Below are 17,884 nucleotides of genomic sequence, written 5' to 3' on the forward strand. Positions count from 1 at the left end.
TAGCTCTGGAGAAAACCACTGCCATCTTCACATCTGTCCCCCAAGAAGGTGCAGCATCTCAGAAATTACACTGAAAACAGGACTGATTTGTAGGACCGGCATTTGGACACATGCTGAGGGACACAACTACTGTTTAAAGTAAGTACTCCTGAAGTAAAGTAATAGCAAAGACAGAACTGTCTTGGATTCCTACCAGCTGCCGAGAAGAGTCCACCGTGCAAGACTGTACCAAGACCGTCTGCGGCCCAGGACAGGAGCGCACCCTCCAGAGATACCCCTTGACCACACACATGCACACACATGCACCCCAGTCCAGCCCTGACTCAGTGAGAAGTAGTCTCTCCTCCTCTGAGTTTAGTACCCTTTTATCAAAATTCTTCTCAAGGCCCTGACTGCTTTCTCACTACATTCCTATTATCTGTGTACTTGCCCCCTGGCCCTGAACTGTGTCTCCTCCCCAGTGGCAGGCAGAGTGCTTTGAATAGAATACAACCTGACAGTGTTTGTTGAATGAATCAATGAGCTTTCTTCCCAGCTCTCTGCAGCCACTCTGCTTGTCTTCTCCTTCTATAGATGGCCAAGCCTGGTAGAGGAGGAGGGCATCCTAAAGGTGTTCGGGATGAGACAGGGGGCCTGGAATTCCCCAACACTCAGGAAAGGCCCCTTCCCCCATGCTGGAGACAAGTAAAGGAACACTGAGGCAGCAAGGTAGAGGGGAACACTGCATGCAGGCGCTCACAGGGATCTGGGAGAAGGGGCATTTTTAGGTGTGATGTGAGCCCAGGACCCCTGGACATCCATGTGCTGCCTCCTTAGAACATCTCTGAGATGGAACAAGGCCGGGTACAGGTACACCCTTTGCAGGCCCCATCAAGCCTCATCGATACCACAGATTCACTGCGCACCAGCCACACACCAAGTACCACGCAGCATTCAGCAATGAATACAACGTGCCCTTGCCCTCGAGGAGAATAGGATGTACTAGAGGACGCAGATGCCTAGAGTTCCCAGCAAAATGAAACATGGGCTAAGACCAAGGTATAAGCCAGAGCCCAGAATAAGGTTAGACCCACAAGGCAGCATATGAGCAGGACCCCATCTGTGCTGGGGAGGGTTTCTCAGAGAAGATCCACATACCTCCCATCTCACACACTACTAAGCTCCTAGCCGGTGCTCTTGGTTCACAACCAGACTTTTTCCCTTTCTGTTCCTGGTGGGGAGGCTGGTCACGCCCTAAGTGCAGGGGACTTCGTGGGCCCATTGAGAGACCTGACTTACCCCCAGTGCTCCGAGCTAGCACCAGATGAGAGAACCAGGGGTGGGACACCAGCCACTGGCAGCCTCCCATTACAGCTCCTCTCTTCACACCCTGGCCTACGGCTACTGCTCCACCCAGACTCCACATATCAGCCCTCTACCGTGGGTCTGTGGTCTATTTTTACCTCCTTTAAAATCTCCTCCTCAGAACAGCACTGTAATGTGGGCGAGGCAGGGTTGTGATCCCTATCTTAGGGAGGGACAAAGAGGCCCAGAAAGGCTCAGTGACAGCCTCCCACCCACAGCAATGCTCTGTGCACCACGCCCTCTGGGGTGCAGTGTTGCCTGGGCAGACAGGCCCGGGGCCCCCAGATGGGTGCTCTCTGTTAGGCAGCTTGGCTTGCAGTCTGCAAACTCCCTGCCATACCTTCTCACCAGCCCTCCCTTCTAGCCACAGAGCAGAAAGGAGATGAGCAAGCGGCTGAGGTTAGAGCCCTTAGAAAGGTGACAGAAAGGAAGACTGGTGTGGTGTGTCCTGCCTCAGGCAGCGCTGGTGTGGTTTCAAGGGGGAGCCCTACCCCTGGGGAGAAGAGAAGGGAAGGGGATTGATATAACTGCTCCCCTCCGGCTCTGCTTTCAAGGCAACTTCTATGACAAGACAGGGGCTGAGAATGCCCACAGCCCCAAAGAGGGTGGGCTGGGGTCCAGCAGATGCTTCCTGCCTCTGCCCACCTTGGGAACAGTGCCTACCCACCTGGCTCCTGCCTCAAAGCCAGCTGTTACCTCCCCATCTTCAGCTGATCCAATTCTTTTCCTTCAAGGAAGCTCAGTGACCTCTGGCTCTTGAGCTCTCCAGATGCTCTCTTGCCCTAGATTGCCCAGATGTACCAAGTCTCCTTGCTCGCAAAAGAGTGGCTCCGGTGGCCTGAACTTTATAAGTGCACTTATCCTACGGTTGCCATGGAAATGACAAATTATGGCCTCCTGGTTTCAAATCAGCCAGCTCCTCTGGGGCAGCAGGCTCACACCACTGACGTGCCCCCCAGGTGACTCATGTCACTACCAGAGAAAGCCCCCAGCACAGCTGGCCTGGGGAAAGCCAGCAGCCACTCCCCCTGAGGACAACTGGTCCAGGGGGAGGAGGCAGGCACTGCCTCTCTCCCTTAGAACAGCTGCCTGGGAGCACAGCCCCTCGCGCCCCCTCGCAGGCGTGTGCCAGCCCCTCTCAGACTGAGTGAGGTGCTTCCACTCAGCCATGACGTTTGCGTACAAATCAGCCATTTCTGCCAGCACACAGGTTCGGCAGTGGAGAGCTGCTAGCCCTGCCCCCTCCCCCGACAAGCATCCAGGGCGTGTCACATTCCCACCTTCACAGCCACCAAGAAGGGGGACCCTGAGCCGGGGCTGGTCGGAGTTCCCAGCTCGCACTCCTCCAGAAGAAACACATCTTCATCCTCCAGAACCTTGTCCAAAAAGCCTATTGCCTCCTCTTCCTCTTCCATGGCAGCCGGAGCCGCGGAGGGCAAACAGGAAGCAGGGTCCACGCAGCAGCAGCAGCAGCAGCAGCAGCAGCAACAGCAACAGCAACAGCAGCCGTTGCCGCCGCCGCCCGGGAGGGAGGCAGGCAGGCAGGGAGGGGAAGAGTGTGCAGGGCAGGCCTAAACCAGCATGCCGGCCTCCCCAGAGTCAGTCCTGGCACCTGGCCACCGGCTCCCGATGAAAGGCTCCATTATGAACCTTTTCCTGCCGCCGCTTCCCAGCCCTCCTGAGCGCCGGGGCTGCGGGCCCGCCTCGCGCGCGTCCCCGCCCTGAGAAAGGGGAAGCGGGTCCTCCCGGGCAGCCCCGCCGGCCTCAGCCGCCTCTCGGCGGGGGCTCCGCCGCCGCCTCCTCCGCCTCCGCCGCGATTTCAGGGCTGTCACTGGAGAGCGGGCGCCGGCCGAGCAGAAGGAGGCGCCCCTGCGCGGCCGCCGCGGCCCTTCCTGCCGTGCGCGCTGGCCCGGCGGGCGCAGGCGGGGCCCGCGCTCCCTCGGCCGCCGCTCCCGAGCTGGGCCGGGCGCCCCACCGCCGCTGGCCCACAAATCCCGCCCTTTCTGGACTCCGAGCTTCGCGTTTGCTATTAATACACAGGAAATGCAGGACTTGACTGGTGAGGTGGAGCCGTTCCCCCTCTGTGGTCACCGGGCCAGCAAGCTGGCGGAGGCTTCTGGAGCGCGGAGGCGGGGCGAGGAGGCCGCAGACGGGCCGGGCGCAGGGGGAGGTCTGCTTCCCAGAGACAGGCTTTATTTACGGCCCCTCACCGGAGCCAGGCGGGCAGGCAGGGGGAGGAGCGAGGAGCAGCTGCCCGCACAGCCTCGCAGAGGTCGCGGGGCAACCTCAGTGTCACCTTGGGTCCCCTTCTCATCTCTGCCTCAGGATCTGACACCTTGGCGGAGGGGAGGCCAAGGACTGGTGAGAAACCATAGTTTCCATCCCTACCATGGTTGAGGGAAGAAGGCTTTGTGCACAAGAGGCCTGACCTGCCTCACCACGGCGGAAGCACCACTGCCAGCCAGGGTCTGCAAAGGGGCCACCTCCGACGCCGGAGATGCCACGCCTCTTACTCACAGATGCTGCTGAGATTAGCAATACCACCTCCTTGGGGCTCTTTTCCCTCAAGAGGGGCCTCGCCCAATAGAGCCAGTCCCACAGGGTACACATAACCCAAGACAGGGCACATCACCAGCCCTGCCCACTTCAGCCTGCTTCCCTTGGCTTCTTCAAGGTTACAGAAGCTAAATCCCTCCAGAAGGTGAAGTGCACCTTCTGGTGCCCCAGCCCCATCAGAGAGTACATCAAACCACTCTCCTGGGGGAGGAGTTTGGGGCAGCACACAGAAACAGCTCTTTTACAACACAACACCTGGGGCAAAGGTTGCAAACTCCGGCACCCATGAGGGTGCAGGTGAGATCAACCAGTGAAGGGAGCCAGGTAGGAACTGGGTGAACTGGGAAACCGCCACTCAGCTCCAGCTGATGGCTGCCAGAGGCAATGCAGGCTCAAGGTTGCCCCATCTCCGGTTGTTCAGGAGAAGCTGGAAATCTGGATTCTTAGGTGACAGCTCTCAAATTTAAAATGATGGCAGATAAATTCCTTTCTTTAAAAAAACAAGGTGCAATCTAAATGAAACATCTGTGCACTGAGCTAGGCCCACAGACAAGGTTGCTGCCTTCTTGCAGCTGGTTGTTTCTTTGAGGGAAGGTTGGAAGTTGTGTGGGGGAGGGGGATGAAGGGGTTCCCTGAATATCCCCTCTGTCCCATTTCCTCATTGGACCTGGCATCTTAGAATCAAATTCAGCTTCACACACTACCAACCCGCCACTCATCTTTGTAAGCCTGTATAAGAGGAGCCAACAACCAGGTAAATCTGGTAAAAACTCAGGATTCTGGGTGGTGAGCCCTGAAGCTCAGCCCCACTCAAGCCAACCCCCTAATCTCCCACCAGCCCCCCAACCATGTCTCCAGTCAGGGATTCCCTCGAAATCTTCCTGATGTTTCTAGCTCACAATTCTCTCTCCCATACACAGTTGCGAGGACCAGCCAATGTGGCTCTGAGGCAGTGTCTGCACCGTCCATCACGTGTGTCTACCACTGGCCTCTTTGTGTACATGTCACATCCCCTGTCAGGTGGCAACTGTATGGCCATAAGGGGACAAGTCAAATTCATTGGAACTGATTTGGAAATGAGCTCTAAAGGAGGGTCAACTGTGCACCATCCTGGGCCCACCTGGTATCATCGCCTCTCCTTTCCACTGGGCACCTCGGCTGAGAACAGGGCCCTTGGCTGAGCCTCTAAGCTCAGTAGAGGGCTGGGGAGGAGAGGAGAGGGAAAAGCAAAACGGACATGGTTTCTTATTGCAACTCCCCAAAAAAGTCTGTGGAAGCTCTGGGTTCTAGATGGGGCTCCTGCCACTCTGTTAGAGCAGAGAACTTGTCCTCACCAGTGACAGGCTCCTCCCTGCCACCAAAGCTAAAATACAGACCAAGGCATTTGGGGTAGGCTCTCCGGGGCCTCAGGGCTGACAGGTTCCACAGAGGCACCCCCACCCCGCCCTCTCTCTCAGTCCCTGGTTTTTCCCTGTCCCCGCCCTGGCTGGGTTATAAATAGCCGGGGCACATCTGAAGGGCCCTTTCAGCCACAATTCCTCATTTGGTCTGGGCGGGCAAGGCTGTTCCCAGGGCTTGGGAACAACGAGGCCTGGCATTCTGCAGCACAAGTGTGCCAGCCCAGGGCTCTGTGCCACAGTTTCTGTCTCCTGCCCCTCAGGCTCCAGGTGCATGGCATGGGCTGCCCCTACCGGTCAGACAAGCAGGCAACATGGGAGAAGGGCCTAAAAGCCCAAGGGCCCCTCCTGTGTCCCTTCTCCCTCCCAAGGGAGCATGAGGTGGCCTTAGAAGTCTCCTAGAGTATCCGCATCTCCATTGCCCACACCCCTACCCAGCATGGCAGGAATGACACCTACTTCTTCCCCAAACCCTGAAACCTCTCAGAAGCTGCTCTCCAAACATCCAAGGCATCTCTACTCCACACCAGCCCAGTTGGCTGGCAATTCCAGTGAGTAACTAGAATGCCCTTCCATCTCCACTGGGCACACAGACTCCACTCAGAGGCCATCAGTCCAACCCCTGGAGGGGAAGTGACTCACAGGTCCCAATGATGCTCCCTCCCTTTCCCCTACAAATGCCCTGAGCCAGCCCTGGACCTGAGCTTCCTCCCTGCATCCTCCCCACTCCGCCTGCTTCAGCCTGGCTCCTGATCCTCCTCCCCAGAGAAGCAACCTGCTCCAAAGGTCCCTAAACTGCCTTATTCTAAAGTCAGAGGCCTCACTCTCTACTCCTCGGCCTCTGCAGTCTGGACGTTCTCAAACCACTCAGCCTCCGTGACCGTGCTGCTGCTTCTGACCACTCTGGTTTAGGCTGGCCCTTCTTTCTCCTGCCCCCTGTAAATGTGGAGTCACCTATTCAGGACCCAGGCCTCAGCCCTCTGCTCTCTACCTGGGGAGAACTCATCCCTTCTCACTTCTAGGCCAATGGCAGCCCATCACCATTGGCAGCTCCAGCTTCTTGCTCAGCTCCAAGCGCAACATCTGCGCTGTCAGCTGAATCTCCATCAACAGCCCCTCAACTCCACTTATCCAGACCAAATGACTCTCCCCCTCCCGAACCCAGCTTCCCCTTCTGGCGTCTCCACTTCTGTTGGCGGGGCCACCATCTTGTGACTCTTCCTTCCCTCAGGCCCCACATCCCTTTTACCAAGTCTTTTTGGTTCTTCCTTCTTTTCCTTTTCCAAAGCCACCAGTTTGCAGCAGCTCACACCTACACAACCACAAAAATATTCCATTTTGACTCCTGATCTTGCCTGTCCACCTATGTGTTCTTTTGTTCGTTCATTCATACTCAGAGAAGGCCTGCCATTACAGACACACAAATCTGGGAGACACAGCTCTTGTAGTTAGGGTGCTCTCAACGTACAGGGGGTGAAGGACGTATGCACCAGTGAGGCAGTGTTCTCACTGAGCAACACAGTGGGGACAAGACAAAGGCACCAACCCCTGCTGAAAGAAAAACGCCACAGGAGAGAGGTTTCTGAGCAGCATCTTGAAACAGGGAAGGGTTTCCAGGCAAAAGGCAGCAAGGCTGGAAAGGAAAACGTTTTGTAAGGAACCCCAGGAAGCACAGCTGGAGGACAGCAGAGAAAAGGGGCAGGCGGTGAACTTGGAGAAGGGGGCAGGAACCACACGGAGCGGGGTGAGGGGCATGGACTCCCCCATGTGCCAGGGGCACAGACTGAGATTTCTGACACTCGCCAAGTCCACACTCTCAGAGCCACCGATAGTTTACTCTCTCCAAACCCAATAGCTTTCTCTCACACGCATTCTCCATCCTCAGTCTCCACTCAATCGACGAGTATTTACTAACTGCCTGCTGTGCACCAGGCACTGCGCCAGCATTCAGAATGAGCTACAAACCGGACACAACATCCACCTCCACAGAGCTGACCATTGTGGACCGCTGTGAGCCACGGCAGTGCCAGGGGAGGGGTCAGTCTCAGAACCATGGGGCTGAGGTACAACTCTTCCAGAAAGGATAACATGGAAATAGCTATTGTGATTTTAAATGTTCACACCCTCTGACTCACTAACTCCACGTTAAGGATTTTTTCTGCAAAAACATTTCTACAAGAGCACAAAGATATGTACAAAGATGTTCAATGCAATGATGTTTAAGACAGGAAACAGCCCAGATGTCTATCAGAAGGGGACTGATTAGGTGAACTGTGGTACATCCATAAAATGAAATACTGCAGTCATGAGGAAGAATGAGGTACATCTTTGATTACTGATATGCAAGATGTCCAAGACTGATTAAGTAAAATAACAAGAGCAAACTGCATAACAGTACCAAGAGTATGATCCCACTTAAAAATATATATATATAATACCTCACATGGAAAAAGAAGAAGAAACACACAACTAACTCTTAACAGAAGTTTTCTCTGTAAGATGGGACTTAAAGAGACTTTCACTTTCTATATTATATATTTCTATAAAAGTAGAACTTTCAGTGATGTAATCGGGGAAAAGAAAGAAGTCAAAAAAAGAAGTGTGGTAAGTGCTACGATTAGGAAAGCAGTGAGCTCTGGGGGCACAAGACAGGAGCATCTGATGCAGCAAAGGGGAGTCACAGAGGGCTCTCTGGAGGTGACATTAAAACTCATACCTAAAAATGAAAAGAGGTTAGCCATGCCAGTAGGGGCTTGGGGGCAGACAGGACTGTGTGGGGAATAATGAGATGAGTTCAGCCTGGGTGGCAAGTGTCCATTCATTCCTTCCTTCAACCAATATTTATTGAGCATCTGCTATGTGCCAGGCTCAGTTCAAGGCACTAGAGTTTGCAATAAGCAAACAAAACTGACAAAGCCCCCTGGTGGAGGTCATATTCTAACTGGGGGTTGGTAATGAGGCTGCAAAGGTAGGCTGGGATCAAGTGGTCAGGTCAGGCAGCGTCTTGACAGCATTGCTGAGGGTTGGATTGTACCATAAGGACCAAGGGAAGGCACTGAAGGGTTTTAAGCAGAGTAACGTGACCATTCTTAAATGCATCCCTCATCTGACATCAGATTACTCTTTCTAGAACATTGCTCACTCTGTGCCCAGCAGGAAGCCACCAAGTCAGCCCAAACAAGGGCAGTGGGGCCCCTGCTGATGACTCAACTACCTCTGTTGCTCGCTGTCCCCTGAAAGGGCCTGGCACATTCTCACCTCCAGGCCTTGTCCTCGGCTTGAAGCCCCTTCTCCTTCTTCTTTGCATATCCCTGGCCATCCCAACTTTCTTGGCAGAAGCTTAAGCCCCACCTCCAGATTTTCTGGAGGTCAGCAGACTCTGGGACAATAAGAACTGACCCCAAGGGACCAGTGCCAGGGGCAGGCAGACCTGGCTGCAGCCACAGATGGAGTCAGATTCATCATCTTCCTGATACCCGTGCTCCTCCCTCTGCCTTTCCTTTCTCTGTTGTAGCAGAAGTCACTCCAATAAACATATATGGAGTTCAATTACATAAAGCAGTGTTGGCTATAAGCCAGTACATGACACTATTGTATAATAAAACAAATAAACAAATAAACAAAAACAAAAACAAAAAAAAACTCCCCTGGATTCTGGATCTGAATCCTCACTCTGCCTCTTGCCTGCTGTGGGACCCTGGGCAAGTCATTCAAAGCCCCTGGGCCTCAGTTTCCTCATCCATAACATGGGGGTAATTATAGCACCAACTCCAGGGTTGCAGTGAGGACTAGCACACACAGGGCAGTGCCTGGCATGTGTCCAGCTCTCAGTAGGCACCAGCTATTCTCCTCTTCTTTGGCAGTGGCAGGGTGGGGAGTACAGAACGGGGAGCCCCAGTCCACTCCCAGCTTTACCTCCCACCTCTTCCAATGAACCCAGTGCCCCAGCCACACCAGACCATTCTCCTTTTTTCAAACCTCCAGAGGTCTTCCCACATTCTGGAACTTACACAGCCCCCTTTATCTAGAATGTCCTTCCTGACCAGCGCCCAGACAGAATACTACCTACTCTCTGAGGCTGCCTCCTACAGGCTCCCCTCCCTGATTCCCCTACCTGAGGTCACATGACTCCTCCCTTGAGGCACTGTACATCTCTCAAGGCTGTTGCACAGAGGGCGTTGAAATAGAGGGATTGAGCCTGTGTGCGTGTGTGTGTGTATAGGGGGGTGAGGGCCAACCCCCGTGCATGCTAATTCCACACAGCACAATATCTTGTAAAAAGTGCATGCTCAGAAAATATTTACTAAGTGGAAATGACCCCAGGAGGCTTAGAGAGCAAGGCAAAGGGTCTCCCAAGAAGATAAATGAAGGGGTTCAGGTTGGGTGGATGGTTCCTAAGGTAACTGGTCACACGATGTGGGCTCCTAGGGCTAAAGGGAACCCAAAAGTCACACAGTTCTACCAAAGAAGGAATCTCCTCTCTATCTTCAGTCACAAGCCTCTGCTGGAATCCTTCCCAGGACAGGAAGCACATTACCTGTCCCACTGCTAAACAATTTTAACACTTGAAATATTCTTCTTAATATTTACTCAAACCTTACCTCGTGGTAACTCTATTCTCACCTGGACCTCCAGGGCAACACAAGATAATTTTCTTTAATTTTAATTGGGTAATACTTTCACAACCTTCAAATGCAGAGTATAAAAGGGCGTAGAGTCAGCAGTCCCCCTCCCACTCCTGCCCCAGCCGCCCTCCCTAGCACGCTGTCCTGCCGGGACCCTGTGACTGCTGCCTTCCCCTTAGCCCTAGGGTCCTACATTGCGTAACTGGTTTCACATGAACCATCCACCCAACCTGAATGCCTCGACTTATCCTCCCTGGGAGACCCCTCCCCTTGCCCTATAAGCCTCCTGGGGTCATTTCCACTCACTAAGCCTTTTCTGAGCACCTACCGTTTCCCATTTAATAAATGCCAAATGTCCCCCGAGAACCACTGTTCCAGACTCTCACGTTTCTAACCTCCTTCTAGACCAGTGGTTCTCAACTGAGGGTGATTTTGTTCCCCAGGAGACATCTGGCAACGTTGGAGACATTTTTGGTCATCACAACTGGGGTTTGCTACTGGCATCTAGTGGGTAGAGGCCAGGGATGTTGCTAAACACCCTAGAATGCACAGGACAAGCTCCCACAACAAAGAATTATCTGGCCATTTCCAGAGCACACACCCTGCTCTAGACACACTCCAGAGGAGGGGTGAGCATCTACCTGTGGCAGACACAGCGGGCCAAGTCTATTATTTCTATTTCCCAGCACCTCCCTCCTTCCTCAGCTCACGACCCCCCAGTAGTGGGTCCGAGTCCAGCAAGGTGGGCTTAAGGGGACCACCCTCGCAGTGGGGGCCAGGGAGAAGGGAGGGCAGATTACGGCCGAGTGGGAAATAGCCCAAGGCAACTCCAACCTCCTTCCCAGCAAGTGGGAAGGAGAGAGAGAGAACTCCTCTCTCTTCCCCGAATCCTCCCCAGTGACACCGTTCTTACCCAGCAGGAGCGCCACTGGGAGCTGGGCCACCTCTGCCAGGACTAGAGCAGGGGTGGGAAGGTCCGAGGGCAGCCAGAGCTGGGGGCTCACAGAGAACTGGGTTCACGTCCTGGGAGAGATTCACATTCAACTGTCACCTCGGGAGCAGGTCCTCCATGTGGTGCAGCCCTAGGCCTTTCCACAGGTGTTGTGGCATTTGGTCCTCGAAGCAGCTATTCCAGATGGGAGGTATTTATCCTCATTTACAGCTGAGGGGACCGAGATTCTACAGGTTGCCATAAGTCACACAGGCAGAAAGAAGTAAAACAAGGGCCCTAAGGCTCCTGTTCTAGAGAGGTAGCAGAGGGCAGCAGTGACAAGTACCCGGCCGCCTACCAGCTGTGGGACCTTAGCTGGGCTATGTAACCTCTTTGCACCTTAGTTTTCACATCCGTAAAATGGGGCCATAATGGTGTCTCCCTCCAAGGCTGTGGTGAGGCCTAAATGAGTTAATATTTATAAAGTGCTGTAACAGTACCTGGCATTTAGGAAGCGCTATGGAAGTGTTTCTGTTCTTCCTCTCCCTTCTGTTGCACAGGTAGAAGAGGGGTCTGTGTGGCCCTCCAGATTGAAGCAACCCGTCCCTAGCCCTGAGGGTGGAAGGTCGGGTGGAAGGTCTACAAGAGCATCATCTCTGGGAAAGAACGCGCTAGCACCCACTAGTGGAGAAACCAGGTGATGATGATGGAAAACAGAGTCCAAGGGTAAGAGCCAGCCTGCTGGTGGACGTGCCCTGCCCTCCTACACGCCCGCAGGGCACAAAGCCTGGAGGCCATCATCCCCTGTCCCCTGGCGGCTCACCTCTGTGTGGCCAACACCTCAATGTGAGGACACCGTCAGGCGCTTACACAGCACTTGTTTCAGGGACAATTTAACACCTGTTGGTGTGATTATGTGGGTCAGTCGGCCTCCCTGCTCCTCCCCCAAAGACTCCCTCAAGGGCAGAGAACGGGTCTGGTCGGCTCACCCTCATACCCACAGGGCCTGGGATCTGCAGGAGATCAGCAAACCATCACTGAACAAATTTTACTTTGGAAGTAGCCTTATTGGCAGATGTGAAATACATTAATGAACTATGAGCCCAGCACACTAGCAGGGAGCAGGAGCATGGGGACAGGCTGTGAGAGCTACGGGGATGCTTCAGGTCAGCCAGGTGTGGTTAATCAGGGAAGACCAGATCTGAACCAGGTGTGAGGGGGGACAGGGCAGAGAGGACAGGGAGGGCCAGCTGTGGAGAGGGCAGAGGATTACAACCAGGGCACCATGTCTCCCTACTTCCTGCTTACCTACTTCTCAACTCAGACAAGCCAAGGAACCCTTCTGGGCCTTAGTTTCTTCATCTACAAAATGGGGGGCTCGTCCAGTGGTTGGAGGAATCAGGCGGCAATGACGCCTATGGGCTCCTAGCATGGCACCCAGCACACAGGAGGAGGTGGTTAGTCTCCTCTGTGCAGCGGACACCAAAGATCCAGGGAGGGAGAAACGAGGAGCAAGGCTGCTGAGACAGGAGGTTGGCACCTCGAGGAGAGTATGTCTCTGATTCCCCAGCAGCTGGAAGCACGCGAGAGGCATGAAGACCGTGGAAGCCGCTAACCCACCCAGCCCAGGCCTTGAACACCATCCGGAGGGAGCAGACTGGGACACAACCTCAGGTGGTCCTGGCTCTCCACGTGGCTTCTCCATTCACCCAGAAGCAACCTCCTTGTTTGCAACCTCAAACCCCAAACCCCAAGCCTTCAGAAGGGATTTAGGAAGGGAAGAGGGGGCAGCTTCATCCCCTTACACTGCATTTGCCCTCCCTCCCTCCTCCCTGGACACCCAGTGATACTTGGTTCAATTTCACAAACACTGGGTGAGCACCCCGAGGTGCCTGGGAGCTGCTGATGGGGGCCACGGAGATGACTGGGGATCTGGGCTTCCGATTGCGAAGGGCAGACAGGCCCCACAGGTAACTGTGCACACTTCCCAAACTGCGAAGGGCTCACGATGGGCTGTCAAAGCTTCACAAGGGAGGTGATGTCTGAGCAGACCTGGCAGCACCGCACAGGCTCCGGCATCGGAAAGACATGAGTTTAAATAAATCTTTGGCCCCACTGGCTGGTCTTGGGCAAATTATGTCACCTCTCTGAGCTTCAGTTTCCCCAACTGTAAAATGACGGTCATTGCACCTACCTCATAGGGTTGTGGTGGGCATTCAATGAGACAACCCACGTAAAAGACTGGGAGGAGGGGCGGGAGGGGGAGGAAGATGAGAACAATGGTGATCATTTCAACCTTCTCCCCACTCTTATATTTGGATTTTCCTGCTGGTTGGAGTCTGAACTCCTCAATTCAGCCTTTTATTAGCCACCCTTTGACCTGCCTCTGGGTACCAGAGGAACTCACAATGAGTTTGACATTGAGCAGTCCCCACCAACATGTGTACAGACTTGACCATTTACAAAGTGCTCTGCCTAACACCATCTCACGGAAGCCTCACGATCGCTGTGTGAGGTCGGGAGGGAGGAAATGCTCAGTATCTTCACTTTCTAGGTCAGCAAACTGGAGCTCAGAGAGGGCAAGGGACATCCCTCAGGTCACACAGCTAAAGTGGTAGCACTGAGACAGCACCCAGATCTTCTCTCTGCCTTGTGGCCCATTTTTACTGCACCTCTAAGAGGGGAGACAGGAGTCTATGGCTTACGGGGAACAAGCTTTTCTATAAGCCCATGGTCCTGGCAGAGGAACGTGTGCCCCGACTTGTCAGCTAAGATCGAGAGTCCCTGCCCTTCCTTACCAGGGTGAAACCAGGCACTCTCGGCTGAACTGAGCCACCAGTGGTCTGTGGCCCTGGCCCTGCCAAAAGCTCTGCTCAGCCTGGGCTGGGGGAGAGTGAGGGGTCCGCAGGGCAGGGCTTCAGGTTTCACCCTGATAACTTGGTGGGCTGCACAGCTGGGGCACAGCTGAGACAAGAGCAGCAGGGCAAGGCTGTAGGGGTCGTGTTGGGGAGTGAGGAGCCTGTGTCGTGCCAACACCACGGAGACCTGCTTCACTTGGGCACCCTCACCTGGCAGGACAGATCCCACCCAGAAAAGGAGGCTGCAAAAGCAGACTGAGTTGTTGTCCAGCAAATGCTCATCAGATCGGGTACTTGCAATGCTCTTGGCTCCCACCCCTCTAAAACCTGGTAAGAAGAGTCTTGTGGGCCCCTTCACCAAGGCCTGAGCACCCACAGTGAGCCAGGCCCAACACTGCGGGCCTCACCTGAGCTATCCCAGTCGGTCCTCTCCACACCCTCAGGTGGTTAGTCCTCCTTAGAGATGAGGAAGCGGAGGCTCAGAGGGTTATGACGCTCATCCACCATCTCACAGCGAGAGAGTAGCCCAGGCTCATCTATCCAAAGCTCAAGTCCCCTCCATTCTCTGGGGTGCTGGGAGAGTCAGACTGTGATGGTTAACTTTATGTGTCAACCCAACTGGGCCAGAGGTGCTCAGGCAATTGGCCAAACATTACTCTGGGTGTGTCTGTGGCGATGTTTCTGGATGAGACTAACATTTGAATCAGTTGGGCCGGCCCTGTGGCTTGGCGGTTAAGTGCGCATGCTCCACTACTGGCGGCCCGGGTTCGGATCCCGGGCGCACACCCATGCACCACTTCTCCGGCCATGCTGAGGCCGCGTCCCACATACAGCAACTAGAAGGATGTGCCACTATGACATACAGCTATCTACTGGGGCTTTGGGGGAACAAAAGGAGGAGGATTGGCAATAGATGTTAGCTCAGAGCTGTCTTCCTCAGCAAAAAGAGGAGGATTAGCATGGATGTTAGCTCAGGGCTGATCTTCCTCACCAAAAAAATAAATAAATAAATAAATAAAATTTGAATCAGTTGACTGAGTAAAGCAGCTTGCCCTCCTGAATGTGGGTGAATGTGGGTGGGCCTCGTCTAATCAACTGAAGACCCAAATAGAACAAAAAGGCTGAGTAAGAGAGAACTCCTCCTGCCGGACTGTTGAGCTGGAATGTGAGTCTTTTCCAGCCTTCAGACTCAGACTGAAACATCGACTCTTCTTGGGTCTCGAGCCTGCTGGCTTTCAGACTGGAACTTACCCCATTGGCTCTGCTGGTTCTCAGGCCTTCGGACTCAGACTGGATCTATACATCAGCTCTCCTGGGTGTCCAGCCCGCTGACCGCAGATTTTGGGGACTTAGCCTCCATAATCAAGTGAGCCAATTCCTTATAATAAATGTATCTATCTATCTATCTATCAATCTGCATCCTATTGGTTCTGTTTCTCTGAAGAACCCTGACTAATCCAAAGACCAAACCTTAGGCTTCCAGGCACAAGTTGGCTGCGTATTTGGGTGTGGAATGCCCCCGGTGCCAGAGGCCAGAAGTCTGAATATCTAGAACAATCATGTGATTTGGTCCAAAAGTCCCCTTGGTTCCCAAGGCCACAACAGGAAGCCTGGCAGGGAGGGACCTGCCTGGCCAAATCAACAGAGCTAAGAAGCAGAAGCCTTGACATATTTTTTTTTTTAATAACCGAAACACTCCCAAGTACTCAGGAAGAGGTGTGGCAACTCTCTCCAGCGCCCCAGTGTAAACAGCAATACTTGTGGAGTCCACTAGATGGGGCCAGTGACACGGCAGAAAGGGCAGAAATGCAAGTCCAGCTGGGAAGGTGGGCAGACAAGGGATGCATCAGGCTGGAGTCTCCCCGTCTTCACGAGGCTCCCCAAGTTGGATAAATGCTCCCCACCCCTAACTTGCATGACATCTAGCCAATGGTGTAAAAATCAGTCCTGGGGTTCCCAAGCACTTTGGTCAGTTGTCACTGTAGCATCTCTGGATTTCAAAGTCCTTCAACCAAGCTATTCCCTCATGAGCCACCAAGCAAGATGGGTAGCCACAAAATGAAGTCAGTCCCTGCCCTGAAGCCTCAGAGCTCCAGGCGGGGGCACCCCCTCGTCATGCCTGCGACCTGTTTCACCAGAGAAAGCAGTGGACAGTACCTTTTATGAGGGGATCTAAAAATCGATGGACAAGTACTTCAGCAAGGTGGTCATGCGACCAGGGAAGGAAACAGGACAGGGAGCAAGGATGAAGGCAGAGAAGGGAGAAAGAAATGGCAAAGACACTTTTCTCTTCAGCAAGCGGCTGTATTTGGCCACACGTTCTCAATGCTCAGCCAGCATCCTGGCCCCGTGTTGGGTCCTACAGTGAATCTTCCTGCACCTGCTCACAGCGGGGTCATAGCTGAGTCCCCCAGGGGGTCGCTGAGCCCTGTTGTGGCCAGAGACCTAAAGGCAGAAATGGCAAGCAAGAGTTTTTTTCTTGCTTCCTCTGGTTGGCCTCAGTTCAGGTCCCAGAATACCCTCTCCTCCATCAGTAGCAAAAATCCTGCCCTGCATGTCCAAGATGGCTGTCTCTCATAGCCACCCTTTCTTAGGATGTCAGGGCAGCACCCCAGGAGGCTGGCTGGGGGGTCTGAGCCTTACCAACACCCTCGCCCAGTCGCTCCACCTCCCACCTGCCCCCCACCATCTCTTCCCAAACTTGCACTGCCTGGCAGCCACCAGGCTCTGCCTTGGCCTCTGTCGCCATGGCAACAATGTGGCTTCCCCCAAGTGGGAAGCCCGTTGCCAAGGCCCTTGTTGCCAAAGGCTATAACAGCCACCCTGGTGTGTGAAGGGGGGTGAGAGCTCTGTGGAGGGGGTGAGGGGTGGCGAAGGAGGGTAGCAGGGAAGGAAGTGGGGGTTCTCAAGAAACAGCAGAGTCCAGGCAGCCCCCCAGCTGGAGTGGGGGTGCTGGGCCCTGCAAGCAAGGAACAGTAGTATCTCACAGCATCTTAGCGACTGCTCCTCGGGGTATTAGAGGGAAGAAAGGGGACCCCCATAAAACATACCTGGACAAGCCCTCGACCAAGCAGGACCAGTCAACTCCAAGCCCCCCAAAACAGAGAAACAGCTTTGATTCTCCCCAACTCCAGAAAAACAGCCCCCAGGAAACCCTCTGTCTTACCAGCTCATGTGTCTCAGACACGCGCGCACAAGCTGGGCCCAGGCAGAGCCAGCCCTTGTGGCCAGGAACAGCATGAATTACAAAGATTGCAAACCTCCACACATTTCTATCCCCCTGGCCTGTTGCAGAGCACATACTGAATTTTCCTTGTAAGATGCTTCTCTTTGGAGCAGAGCCCCTACCAGTAGACAAGAGGAGAGGTGGACATCATTAGGGCTCAGAGTCAACAGAGGAGGCTGGACGGGGCCCCTGGTCTTCAGTGAACACTACAGAAGCAGCTCATTCTGCTCCACAGTGAGCACCAAGGGCAGCCTTGGTTTGCTGAGCCGACATCTGTACGTTTACAGCCCACAGGTCACATCTGCAGCCACTGTCCAGCCTGGGCCCAGAGAGAAGAGCCTGTTCCCTCCCCGAGGCCCCACCCTGCTAGAGAGGGGCTAAAAGAGGAGGTGAGGGTGTCCAGGAGGCAGGGGGAGCAGATGGCTGGTAGAGGAGGCAGAGACAGGTGCAGGGGAGGCAGAGAGAGCAGCAGGTAGGGGGTGCCGGGAGCCTAGTCTGAGAGGGGCCCAGGACTGGGATCAGATGACAAGGGCACTAAGAACAGCCAGGTCCAAATTTCCCCCAGCAGCGTCCCAAGCAGACCCTGGCCCAAGACATCCATGTCTACCTACAGCCCTCCCCAAGAGCCCCCCTTCCCAAACCTAGGAAGAAAAGCAGGTGTACCTACCCCAGGTGCCAGCCCCTCGGGTGGGGTGGGGGAGATGCTGTCCCCGCCGCCCTGGCTACGGGCGCTGAGCTGGGGCGACATGGTGGGCGACTCGTCGATGTACGGCATGGTCTCCGAGCCCTCCGGGGGACCCTTCTGCTCCTCATTCCCCTCTCCGTCGTAGTCGTCCGCCCCGTAGCTGAAGTCTGAGACAAGGAACAAGAAAGGCCACTGAGAGTCCTCCACGAGGGCCGCCAGGGAGCGGTACCGCGGTGGGCGCCGGCGGCGGCCCCCGGCTGCC

General features: G+C 54.6%; 1 protein-coding gene across 3 annotated transcripts in view; it reads right to left on the reverse strand.

The window, feature by feature from the left end:
* ABR (ABR activator of RhoGEF and GTPase) overlaps positions 1–17,884 on the reverse strand; it is a 180,536-nt gene that overhangs the window by 79,063 nt on the left and 83,589 nt on the right. For 2 of the 3 annotated variants that reach the window (XM_058560160.1, XM_058560161.1), the window contains exon 2: positions 17,605–17,789. In XM_058560160.1, coding sequence (XP_058416143.1) covers positions 17,605–17,789 — 185 coding nt within the window. Of the gene's footprint in view, positions 1–2,624; positions 3,253–17,604; positions 17,790–17,884 lie in introns of those variants that run through there. The other variant, XM_058560162.1, reaches the window with a different exon arrangement.

This window comes from Diceros bicornis, chromosome 18 (genome assembly GCF_020826845.1).
Source record: "Diceros bicornis minor isolate mBicDic1 chromosome 18, mDicBic1.mat.cur, whole genome shotgun sequence".
In the NCBI taxonomy this organism is placed as follows: Eukaryota; Metazoa; Chordata; class Mammalia; order Perissodactyla; family Rhinocerotidae; genus Diceros; species Diceros bicornis.